The sequence below is a fragment of the Cuculus canorus genome, chromosome 20 (assembly GCF_017976375.1).
Source record: "Cuculus canorus isolate bCucCan1 chromosome 20, bCucCan1.pri, whole genome shotgun sequence".
NCBI classification, from domain to species: Eukaryota; Metazoa; Chordata; class Aves; order Cuculiformes; family Cuculidae; genus Cuculus; species Cuculus canorus.
In genome coordinates, this window is record NC_071420.1 from 5484795 (window position 1) to 5497593 (window position 12799).

Genomic DNA, 12799 nt, shown 5'->3' on the forward strand with positions numbered 1-12799 from the left:
GGGCATAGGTACAAGGTATTTTCTCACACTGCCAGCGAACAGCTTTTGGGCTTTGCCTGCCTGGCCAGGAGCCTGAATGTGAAGCAATTTGGCTGCCGAACGTCCCTGTTTAAACTCTCTGTAATTATTCCCCAGAGCGCATTCCCACGTGGTGGAGAAGCAGCAGCGCTCGCGGAGGCTTTCTCTGACTCAGCAGAAATCACTGGAAAAATGTTGTTTGCTTATGGATGAAAGCCGCAGCGCCCTGGCAAAGCGGCAGGTACGAAGGTGTGCAGGAGAAGCCAAGGTGGACCTTGGTCCTGTGCCATAGGGTTTGCACGGTGGGGCCGAGCATCTCGTTGTGCCGCTGGGTACCAAAGGATGCAGCCAAACCCCTGGAGAAGGGCTTTGGTAAAGGGCCAAAGGCAAAACAAAAATGCCCATCTGTGACAGGGGCAGAGATGACGGCAAAGGATAGAAGGTTGAAAAGGATTTGGGATGTAAGAGGGAAGGTTTGGGGTAGTGAGAGGGATGCTGGGTTACCACATCGCTGAGAGCCAGCACCTAAGAACACACAAGATGCTCTCGAGGGATGCAGGCAATGCGATGGTATGGGAGGCAGGTTTTCGGGCAGATGCTCTGTAAGCATCTTCTAGTCCTTTGTTAGATAACCCAGAAGGACACAGAGTGGTTAAGACTTTTACTTGTAACACAGAGCAACATTAAACATAGGAAGGAAGAGAGCAAAAGGAAGCGGTGCCCTCAAACGCAAACTGAGCCCAGGTAGGCACTGGAAATCTCTGACCAGAGCTGCCACCCACGTTGATGCTGACTCACACAAGCTGCTGAGCTGCTCTTCTATCTTATTAGATATCTTCTCTTCCGCTGTGTCTCTCCGGTGTTGTCAGCGCTCTGGAAAATTCAAGTTTAGAGGTGATGATTTAATGACGATAGCTCTCCTCCCTTTGAGGTCCTGTCCCTGACAACCACCGCTGCGCGTTTTTTCACGCTGTAACGCAGCTGTGGCTGGGGGGGGGGGATGTATCCCTGTCCCGCTTTCGCTTTTCCCCAGCTTGCTCAGGTCAGGGTCCTTCCCTCGCAGATCAGTCCATTTTAACCAGCTGTTACCTACAAACTCGCGTGTTATTGGAGCTCGTTCAGGCGCGGGAAGAGGAAGCGAGGAGAAAACAGCAGCAGAGCTAAAATGATTAACGGCCCGCCACGCTCAGAACAGCTTGGTTTGTGATATTAATAATGAGTGAATCCAGGAGGGAGCCCAACGTGTTCCGAGCCGCAGAGCCGGCAGCAGCAGGAGATGCAGTTAGGAAGCTCCCGTGCTTATGCTCGTTGTGCAGGAGGACTGAGTGGGCTCGGCAGCGTGTGATGCTGCGTGGAGCGGAGGGACTGAGATGTGCTTCCCCCTTGCAAGGCTCGTGCTGAGCCTGTCTGAGATGCAAAAGTATCACGCGGTCATAAATACACCGTGATGCAACCAGAGAGGACATAGCTACCTGTCTAAACTTATTGAAGTTTGAGGATGGTGACCTAAACAGGGAAAAAAATGTTTATCCCACAAGGGAAGAAGACATTGAAAAGGAGATATCAAGTGGGAATGAATTTGCTTACAGGGTATATTCTTATATACATATATACATATATATAAGAATAATCACATGTGATGAGACACACTTTCTTCCTAAGAATCCATATCTGGTGATGGTGGAAGGCAGGACACCACCTGGCCCCACGTTTCACTGTTCACCACAAGGGAAGAAGGAACCTGAACCCTTCCTCATCGCAGCAGATGAACAGTTTGGAAAGCAGGGAGGTTTGGGGCGTGTCAGTTCGTGAAAGCAGAGGAGAAATGTGAGAAACTAACTGTGCTGCTGCGCTCGAAGGGGTTTTGGCAGTCAACGAGGCTGTCGATGGAATGGTTTTTATCCCCTGGCATACCTGGGGAATCGGAACGAGGAGAGACAGCACATGCTCTGCACAGTCACATCTCAGCAGCCGCTTCAGCTCAAGCCCTTGAGAGGCAGCCGAGCCCGCAGTGTCCTTAGGGATGCTCTGCTGTTGTCACAGGTTTCTTCTGCAGGTCCCTTGGGCCAAATCCTGAGAGAAGAAGGCTTAGAGTCCTGGGAAATAAAGAAGGCCAAAAGCAAAAGCATCCAGAGCACCTGGTTTATTTGGAAAGAGCAAAGATTTCAATATCTCCAGGTGGGCTCTGCCTGGGTGGCTCTGGGGTGAGGGTGGTTCAGGCTGCAGACTGAGCACCAGAGCATCCCAGGACTGGGAAGCTCCCAGCAGACAAAGAATTATGGAAGGAACGGTCTGGAGAAGGATGACCAACCTGGGCAGCAGAACTCCTGCAGGATGGATCAGACTCCTGAGGGATGGAAGTGAAGAGTCTTCTCCTAAGGCTGAGCTCGCACAGTCGGATCATTCCCTCTGCCAAACAAGACTGAGCCCTGAGGGCAGTGGTGAAGTGATGCCACTTCGGTGTTTCTTGCATTAAACCCCAGAGTCGTGTGCATGAGAAATGGAGCTCAGGGCTGAGGGAAAAGGTGGTAAAAACTCTCTGCAGTGTCAGTGCCAGCAGAAACCCTTTTCCAGCTCACTGTGTTCACAGACTGATCCTCAGTTCCACCTGGAGAACATCCAGCTTCCACAGCAGGAAGGTGTTGGATGGGGCGGACATTCGAGTTTGCATTGATTTCAGCTCTCTTCACAGCTACCTCTGCAATGCCTGGGCGTGCTTTGCCGTACAGTGTGTGTTTTGCACAGCAGATCCTTCCCTAAGTGTGGAATTACAGATGTTCTGAATGAAAATGTAGATGGATAGAGTGAAGCAGCCAGAATTCCTATGGGTTAGCAGACAGAGCAGCGACACACTTCACCGAGGGATGAAGATGATACCTAATTAAAGTTTGGAAGCCAAGGTGCTTGATTTGTTTTGGGATCTTGGACTCCTCCAATTATTTGAGGTGTGAGCCAGGTCTGGCATTAGATGAGCAGATGGACTTTATGCCTCCCTGAAGGGACAGAGGTGGATTAAGGAAGGCTTTCCAAAAAGAAGAGCGTGACTTTTGCCAGAAGGACTGTGCCGTGTCAGAAGCTCCCACATCTGTTGGAGACAACGAGGCCGTCCTAAGCGGTGTCTGGGAGCAGAGCAGGCTCCTCCTTGTGCTTTTGGCACCCAAACGCCTGCCCAGGACTGGTGGGGAGCATCTGGAGGAGGAAACAGGTTATCTAACAGAATTCATATGAGAGATTAGCAATAAATTGCCAGCTTTTTTACTGGGGAAAATGAGTTATCTGTCCCAGATGTGCAGCAGAGAAACCGAGACCTGCGAGAGGGAGGAAAAAAACATTGTCCAGCTAGTGAAAAAACAGCTGTAGCCTCGATTTACTCCCTGTGAAGCCCCTGCTATGGGATGAGCTGCAGTCCCCGGGGCGTTACGTGATGACCCCAGGCACACGGTGACATCTGGAAAGGGTCCCCTGCCCTGCTGGGCGCAGGCACTGGTGCAGCGCCTGTCACCAGGCTGAGCTGCCTCCCTGCAGGCAATGAGGTCGTTTGGGGACTGCTGGAAATCTGCTCGAAATTTGGGTGAAAAAGGCAATATCTCCAACTAAGGTGGGACTGAGGAGTCCCACCAGCTGCTCTGCCAGCTCTGCAGCGGGCGGCAGGGACCTCTGGTGGCAGCAGTGCCCGGGCACTCCGCTCCCTGCTCTTCTCCAGGGATAAACCTGGCTTCTGAGCCACTGGGATGTGGGGGAAGATCTGTCCTGATCTGGTGGCAAAGGACCTATTTGTAACCAGGCTTAGAAGCCTCCAGCTTGGAAACCATCCTTGCTTAATGCCATCGCCGCAGAGGAAGGGAGAAAAGGAGAGGAAGGGTAAAGAACTTGTAAGAAACCACATTCCGATGGCAAATCCTGGTAAAATTAAGTAAAAACTAGGCTTGAAAGCATCCAAGAAGCACCAGGTGTGGAAGTGCTGCCGGTGCTTCAGCAATGGGATCAAAGTCCCTGAACCAGAGGGTGGTTAATCCCAGCTTAAATTCCTCCCGTGTGGAAATGGGAAGCAAAAGCTCTCCAGTGTCCAGAAACACTCTAACTCTTCACGTCCCCAGGCCTGGCCAAAGTGTTCGTCTTCGGAAGAATAACAGCAGGAATGGAGGAGCCCTTAGGAGTTTGCAGGTGTTCTGTGGTCTGGAGCTTCTCCTGCAGGCAGGGCTGTCACTGCAGAAAGGGACAACAGAGATTCCTGAGGCTAAAGCACCACAGACCACTCCTCATTGGGAAATCAGCTCTCTTTAATTTTATACTGCAATGAATTGTTATGTGATTTCCCCCCTTGGTGCCCAACGTGGCTCCAAGGCGCATCTCCCTTTCCTTGGCGTGTCTTACGCCGGACAGAAATGTCTTTGCGTTTGGCCTTCTCAGTAACAGATGAGCCTACGTGATCCTTCAAGCCCTAATACGTGCGATTATTTATAATCCCTCAAGCAGGCAGCTCTGCCGATTACTTCAGGCAGCATCTCCCTGCCACTTAGCCGCTAGGAAATTACAGTGGCTTTTCCAGCTTTGAAGCAAATTTCTGCTGCATGAACAGATGCTTTTCTGTCAGCTGGGACCGTCTCAGCCCTCTCCTTCAGATCTGATTGAATTGCTCCCCTCGTCAGTGCGTATAGAGTAGAACCACAGAATGGTTCGGGTGGGACGGGACTTCAAAGCCTATCCAGTTCCATCCCTGCCATGAGCAGGGACACCTCCCACTGGATCCAACCTGGCCTGGAACCCCTCCAGGGGTGGATCAGCCACCACTGCTCTGGGCAACCTGGGCCAGGGCCTCCCTACACGCACAGGAGAACCTTTGTCCCTAAGATCTCATCTCAATCTCCCCTCTTTCAGCTGAAAACTGTTCCCCTCATCCTATCCCTGCACTCCCTGATCCAAAGCCCCTTCCCAGCTTTCCTGGAGCCCCTTTCAGCACTGGAAGCTGCTCTAAGGTCTCCCCGCAGCCTTCTCTTCTCCAGGCTGAACAACCCCAACTCTCAGCCTGTCGTCATATAGAAGGTGCTCCAGCCCTCGGATCATCTCCGTGGCCTCCTCTGACCTCACTCCTACAGCTCCATGTCCTTCCTGTGCTGAGGACTCCAGAACTGCATGCAGGACTCCAGGTGAGGTCTCACCAAAGCAGAGCAGAGAGGCAGAATCCCATCCCTCGTCCTGCCGGTCCCATTGCTTCCATCCCTTGTTGATGTTCGCATCCATCACCACAACCAGGGCAGCGTCTGGAAACTCAGACTCCACACGTTTCTGTTTCAGCAAAGAGAAAGTAGAAGACTTCATCCAAAATTAATACCTCAAAGGAGAGACAGAGTTTGACGTTAATCGGTGTGTACACGGTGAGTCATCCCGTCTGCAGAGGAGACACAAGGTCTGCGCAGCAGTTACGCTTCTGGTGGAGACATCAAAAAACAACAAGGGAATGATCAAATAATGAGAAGCTGGTGAAGGAGCGTAGTAAGTAAAGAAAGAAAGAAGTGAAGAGATTGTGACTACGGGATCCTGAATCCTCCCAAAGCCCAGGCAGCAGAGCTGGGGTATCCCAGGCATCGGGAAGCGCCTCTTGGGACCAGATATGGGACAAGGGAGTGGAGGATAACACCCTGTGGTCAGAGAATATTTTTTTTTGAGGTTATCAGGCCTTCTTGCTTGCTCCATGTGCAGCCAGAGCTGGTGAGTGCCTGCGTGAGACCCTCCCACAGTGAGGGACCACATGGCAACGGTTCAAGTGCTTCACCAGCATCACACGCCACGGATACTGTGGGGTGAAGCACCACAGCACGTCATAGGTGAGGTGTTCAGCCACCCGGTGCTACCAAGGTGGAGGAAGGGGGACAAGGAAGGTGTCCCCAGCCCCAGCAGAGATGGGACACCCATGGTGCGCTTGCAGCTGTCTTTTGGGCTGGCTGTAGCGTCTGCCCTGTGATTCCTGGGGAAGGCTGATGCACATCTGGGTGCATGCTCCCCATTCCCTTGATTCTGGAATCCTCAACATAAGAAGGAGGTGGAACTGTTGGAATGGGTCTAGAGGAGGCTACAAAGATGGTCAGAGGGCTGGAGCACCTCCCATAGGAGGAGAGGCTGAGCGAGCTGGGGTTGTTCAGCCTGGAGAGGAGAAGGCTTCAAGGAGCAACCTTCCAATGGGGCTACAGGAAAGCTGGGGAGGGACTGTTTATAAAGGCTTGTAGTGGCAGGACGAGGGGCAATGGGTATAAACTGGAGAGGGGCCAATTTAGACTGGACATAAGGAAGAATTTTTCATGATTAGAGTGGTGAGGCCCTAGCCCAGGTTGTCCAGAGCAGTGGTGGCTGCCCCATCCCTGGAGGGGTTCCAGGCCAGGTTGGATGGAGAGCCCCTGATCCAGTGGGAGGTGTCCCTGCCCGTTGCAGGGGGTGGAACTGGATGGGCTTTGAGGTCCCTTCCAACTCAAACCATTCTAGGATTCCCCCCTTGCTCTGACCCTCACGCCCTGGCAGAACTGCTGTCCTGCGTGTCTGCTGGATGCCCCCTCCATCCCAGCTGGGACGGGGCGGTGGCAGAGTGGTGCCAGCACGGATGCCCGCGGTGGTACCGGTGCCCGGGGCAGCGCTCGTGCCCAGTGCCCATACCGATGTCTGCGGTGCCGGTGCACAGGGCGGTCCCCAGGGCGGTGCGGTACGGGTACCGGTGCTCGGGGCGGTGTCGGTGCCCGGACGGGACGGGGAGTGGGCGGTGTCGGTGCTCGGGGCGCTACCAGTGACCGTGGCAGTGTTGGGGCGGTACCGGTCGCGATGCACGGGGCGATGTCAGGGCGACACCGGTGCCCAGGGCGGTCCCGGTTCTCGGGTCGGTGTCGGGGCGGTCCCGACGCTCGGGCGGTGCCGGTGACCGTGGCAGTGTTGGGGCCGTCCCGATCCCGGTGCACGGGGCGATGTCAGGGTGACACCGGTGCCCGAGGCGGTCCCGGTACCCGGGAGGTGTTGGGGCGGTCCCGGTGCTCGGGGCGGTGCCGGGGCGGTTCCGGTGACCGTGGCAGTGTAGGGGCGGTACCGGTAGCGATGCACGGGGCGATGTCAGGGGAACACCGGTGCCCGGGGCGGTCCCGATGCTCGGGCGGTGCCGGTGCCCGTGCCCGGACGGGACGGTGAGGGGGCGGTCCCGGTGCACGGGGCGATGTCAGGGTGACACCGGTGCCCGGGGCGGTCCCGGTACCCGGGAGGTGTCGGGGCGGTGCCGGTGCCCGGGGCGGTGCCGGTGCCCGGGCGGGGCGGTGTCGGGGCGGTGCCGGTGCCCGGGCGGGGCTGTGTCGGGGCGGTGTCGGGGCGGTGCCGGTGCCCGGGCGGGGCTGTGTCGGGGCGGTCCCGGTGCCCGGGCGGGGCGGTGTCGGGGCGGTGCCGGTGCCCGGGGCGGTGCCGGTGCCCATGGGAGCCCCGCGGGCGGAGGATGCCCATGGCTTTCGAGCCGGGGCTGCTGTTGGTCGCCGGTTCTTTCGCCGCTTTCCGGCTGCTGAACCGGGCGCTGGAGCGGGTGGTACCTCCGCCGCCCTCGGCTCGGCGCAACCGCTGGAAGTGGCGCAACATCTGGACCTCGCTGGCACACAGCGTGCTGAGCGGAGGCGGAGCCGCGGCGGGGTGAGGGCACCGGGAACCGGCGGCACCGGGGGGCTTCGGGGGAACCGGCAGCCAGGGGGGCACCGGGGGAGATGGAGCCCAGCGGGATGGGGGGGGTCACACACTGAGGAATCCTGGAAACGGGGGGTGCAGAGGGATGGAGGAGGGATGGAGGGATACGGGGGACAGAAAGACTCCGGGGGGAACAGGGGAGGGGGGCACTACGGGAGATGAGCCTAGCGGGATAGGGGATGTTGAGGAGCATCAGAGAGTCCTGGGAACTGGGGGTGCGTAGGGATGGAGGAGGGATGCAGGGGTATGGGGGGACAGAGAGACTCCGGGGGAAGCGGTACAGGGGGGCACTAAGGGAGATGGAGCCCAGTAGGATGGGGGACGCTCTGGAGCATCAGGGCGTCCTGGAAACTGGGGGTGCTGAGGGATGGAGGAGGGATGCAGGGGTACGGGGGGACCAAGGGACAGAGAGACTCTGGGGGAAACAGGACAGGGGGGTACCAAGGGAGATGGAGCCCAGCGGGGTGGGAAGGGGGGAGTTGGGGGTATTGAGGGACACTGAGGAGCATTGAGGGGTTCCTGGAAACGGGGAGGCACTGAGAGATGGAGAAGAGATCGAGGGCTACGGAGGGACTGAGGGACTTGGGTGAAGCAGGAGGGCAGGGGTGGCCATGGGAGAATCAGGGGAATAGGTGGTCCCCGTGGGGTGGGTGTCAGCAGCACCGGGTGGGCGCCAAGGGCACTGGTACTGGGGGACCAGAAGCGCTGCCTGGCACTCACAGCCCCTCTCCTGCAGGTTCTGTCTCTACCCCGGGCTGTCCGAAGACCTGGTGGGCACACACCCACCCGGGGCACACAGCCTGGTCGCCGTGTCCGTAGGTGAGGTGGGGAGTGGGCTGCCCCCTGTTCCACCCCCAGGGGGTCTCCAGGAGCTCATCGGTGCCTGACACCAATGTCTCAAGCCACGATGTGGGCAGCGATGCCTTGGGCACCTCAAACAATCACCCTATTCTTGGCAAAGGACAGTGGCTCCTTTCTGTCCCACGGCGCCCACAGCCAGGAGGTACTGGGCACCCGGCTGCCTGCCACCATCCTCACGGGGCAGCCAGGGCTTGGAGCATCCCCAAAGTGCCCGTGACAGGGGCTGATGCAGATCCCCCTGAAGCCTTGAGCTAAACCAGCCAGTGTGGGGTCCTCTGGCCATGTGAAGCCTCCTCCTCTGCCCCCTTGTCACCTTCTTGCAGCTCTGTCACCAGGCCTGTGGGCAGTGCTAACAGGCTTCCCAGCATGGCTACAGCTCAGCAAGGAGGTACGAGTCCCTAAAATGCCAGCGTGGGGTTGGTTTGGTGGCAGCGAATCCTGCAGGAGTTAAGAGCACTGAAAGGATGCAGAGTGGGATCCGATCCCGCGACGGTAATGTGGGTGAGGGTTTGCATGCGCCCTCAACCCTTCTTTTTGGGAACAGATCCAAGCGATCGGTTAGTGCCTTTCCCTAAGAGCATGTCCTGCAGCAGGAGGGACCAAACCACAGCAACTCCCTCATCCTGCTCTGTGCATGGCCGGGGCTGAGCTCTGGCTGTCGTTTCCCTGGAGGGGCTGCTCAGCGCAGTCAGGAGCAGAACCTGCTGCAGTTTGGGGGGGTGTCCCTTGGCACAGCCCTTCCTGTGCCCCCTTTCTTTGCTCTTTCTTTGTGCCTGGGCTTCTTTGCTCACAACCTCTCTGATCCCAGGTTATTTCCTTGAAGACTTTATGGACATGTTGTGCAATCAGAAACTTCGCCAATCCTGGGAGCTGCTCTTCCATCACTCCGTGGTGAGTCCCCTGGCTGCTCTGCAAGGGACAGACCTTGGCACTTGTGCCTCCAGGGAGGCTGAGGGACGTGAGCAAGGCTCACGCTCTTGCTCATGTGGTATCTGTGCCTGTTATGAAATCTGATTGTTTGGCCTCGGGGGTGGAGCCTGGCAGCCTGGGCTCAGAGCTCCTCTCCGTCCTGTGGAACCCCGGGTGCTCCTTGAGGGTCTGCAGAAAGGTGCTTGAAGATGGGGTGAGGAAAACCCCCAAGTGTGCATAGAGAGGCAGAGAACTGGGCCAGGGATCCGTAATAGTGGCACGGACGCGGTGAGCTGGGTATCCCTGCCGGCACAGGCGAGCAGCGCAGCTCCTGGTGGCTCTCGGCCACTTGGGCAGCTGCCAGGAAGAGTTGCACATCGCTTCCTTCCACCTCCTGCTTCTTCTCATTCGGGGCAAAGCCGTGGCCATAGGGTTGGGGTGGCTGGAGCAGCCGTGGTGCAGGAGCCCTACATCAATGCCTTCTGCCTCCCTGGCTGCACCCAGCCCGGGTTTCTCTGATGTCCAGATGCTGGAGCGTTGCGGATGCTTCAGGGAGCTGAGCAGCAGAGATGTTGTGGGGTGCAAGGGAGGCACAGGGGTCTGCTGGGCTTAGAGTTGGGGACAGGGACAGCACTGGGACCTACGTGGGATGAGGCAGGGGAGAGGCGATGGTCAGAGCTGCTGTTTCACAGAGCCCAGCGAGCCCTGCTCTGCTGGTGAGTCAAAAGGTCATCTCCACAATACAGCTAATTCAGGCCAAGACAGTGATTTAACGAGCAGGGAGCAGATAATCTCATTAGAGCGCAAATACAGAGAACAGCATTAATGGTATAAAGTGAAGAAAGGAGTGAGTGTACTACAGCGCAGGCAGGCAGAGCCTGTGCCCCTGCCCGGCGCGGATCGCACCCGCTCTGCCCTCAACAGCCCCAGGGAGCTCCGTGCCAGGCTCGGGGCATCCCATGGGGCTCTCGGCACCAAAGCCCTGGGCCTGGCCTGGGGACAATCGCTGAGCCAGCAGCAACCACAGCCCTAGGCTACACCTCTCCCTTCCCAACCCTTTCAACTGTGTGCGGAAAAACCTGCTGAGCCACAACCAACTGCATTCCCCAGGCCATAAAGCAGGGTTAGGTCTGACTCCTCTGCCAACCTGCGGTTTATAGAAGTGTTTCCCTCTCCTCCCACTGGAAAAAAAACAAACCCAAACCTGCTCAGGTTTCGTGCAATGGTGGGGAAGGTTTTATCTCATGCCTGAAGCTGTAGCACTGGCTGGAGGTCGCAATGCTGTAGAGATACGTGTGGGGTGATGACCAGCGGTTTGACACACCATTTCCACCTCTGCTCCACATTGTGTCCAAGCATGGAGGGCTTTGGCTTGCAGCTGAAAGCAACGTGTTCCTGAGCTCAGCCTCTCTTCTTTCTCCTTCCCAGGTGATCGTCTGCTTTGGCATTGCAGTGGTGCTCCACCAGTACGTTGGGTTTGCCCTCGTGGCTTTACTGGTGGAGATCAACTCCATCTTCCTCCACCTGCGGCAGATCCTGCTCATGGCCAACCTGGTTCACACCACCTGCTACCGCCTCAACAGCATCGTCAACCTGGGCACTTACGTGGTGTTTCGCATTGCCACGCTGGCCTGGATGACCCGCTGGCTCTACCTCAATCGGGAGAACGTGCCTCCAGCAACATACGCCGTGGGCACGGTGGGCATGGCAATCATGACACCCATGAACATCATCCTCTTCTACCGCCTGCTGCGTAGTGACTTCTTCAGGTCCAGCAGGGACGTGCAGCAGGAGAAGGAGAAATAGCCCCCTTCCTTACAGGGTCCAAGGGATGAGCAGCCTCGAGCCCATGGAGAAGGACAGCAAAGTGCAGTGGAGAGTGAGTATGGCAGTTTCAGTACCTTGAGGGTTCACACGAACGGAGCATGCGGGCTTTTCTTGTGACTGCGGATCCTGAGCCCTGCATAGCAAAGAAGGTTCTCACAGACCAGGCACTGGGGCTGTGCTCCTCCTGTACCTTTGGATGACGTGGTCAGATGACCGGGAGCTGCTCACAGGAGCCCTGACAGCTCTTGCAGCTCTCTGAAGCACCGCTGAGATGAGAAAGAAGTAGAAAAGCATAGTTTCCCTACTGCTCTTCCGGACATCCAAACACCACAGTGTGGTCCTAACCCCTTTGGTTTAGCATCCCATGGTTTAGCATCCCATCAGCCGGGGGACCGTGTGCTCAACCCTGCATTCTCTGTAGCACTTCTCAAGGGAGCACCACCAGGCAACAGACGCTCCAAGGCTTCACCCTTGAGGCCAGGGCCAGTAAAAGCCAAATCCTGCTCTCACGAGTCCTCCCCGAGGAGATTGTCCCAGGTGGGTGATGGAGGGAGAGGCTGAGACCTGTCTGGGTGTGATGGTGCCCACGGTGGGGTCCAGGTCGAGGGCAGAGCGCTGGGCAGTGGGTGCTGTGGTAGGGACAGCCAACCTATTTTTCCTGACAACTGGAGCTTTTCCTGTGTTGTTTTGTTCCCAGATACGTTAAGTGCCAATAAATGAGCGTGGGAGAGCGTGAGCTGCAGGCCAGGATGTTGTTGTGTGATGGTCACTTCCCAGGGAGTGCGAGAGGAGTTTTCAGCCATAGGCATGTAGTAGGATTTAGGCATGGATTAGAAGTCCTCCTGCAGAGCCCAGTGTAACGCTCTTACCCAGCAGCGAGAGCTCTTACTAACACGAGCTTTTAATAAACACCTGCAAATGAAATGGCTTGAGGGGAAGTGACTTAGAGAAAAAAAGGGATTCAGCATCCCAGCCTCCTCCAGGGTTGTCCCTGCTCAACCCAGAGCCTTTTATCCTTTGTCTCCCCTCTGTGGAGTAAAAATACACTGTACACTGGCACACTTTACCTCTCCTAGGGGATTTTCACCCCTTTTTTGTTTCAGCGGAGGAAGATGAAGGTTCCTCCCATTCCTACTGATGCTCTCCTGCCTTCCTAGGCAAGGGCTTTCCTTGGGGCTGGGAGGCTGGACGGCAGCAGGAGTCCCTCTGCCTGTCCCTGGCAGCTTCTTGGGACAAGGAATCAAGTTCTTTTTTAACCCCACATTTCATTTTCCTCACCAACTCCCACGCGTTGAACGCATTCCCACGCATTGATCCCCCAGTGATCATCCCACTCAGGGTTATATACTGGTCTTGAGAAATCCACTGGTTCTATCGTGCTTTCTTTATCTCCATATCTCTCCTTTGGTTTGAAAAGCCGGGGTCGGGCTGCACCAAGCACTGCTTGCAGTGGGCGGCATTTGTTTTAAGGAGGAAAATAAGGGAA

The 12799-nt window shown here is 56.7% G+C and overlaps 1 protein-coding gene across 1 annotated transcript; it reads left to right on the forward strand.

Annotated features, from left to right (window-relative positions):
- Nucleotides 1-7407: 7407 nt before the first annotated feature.
- TLCD2 (TLC domain containing 2) lies at nt 7408-12226 on the forward strand. Its single transcript, XM_054085444.1, has 4 exons — nt 7408-7665; nt 8453-8535; nt 9386-9468; nt 10915-12226. Exons 1-4 carry the CDS (start codon nt 7478-7480, stop codon nt 11290-11292), a joined length of 732 nt encoding a protein of 243 aa, XP_053941419.1. The 5' UTR covers nt 7408-7477; the 3' UTR covers nt 11293-12226.
- Nucleotides 12227-12799: the final 573 nt, after the last annotated feature.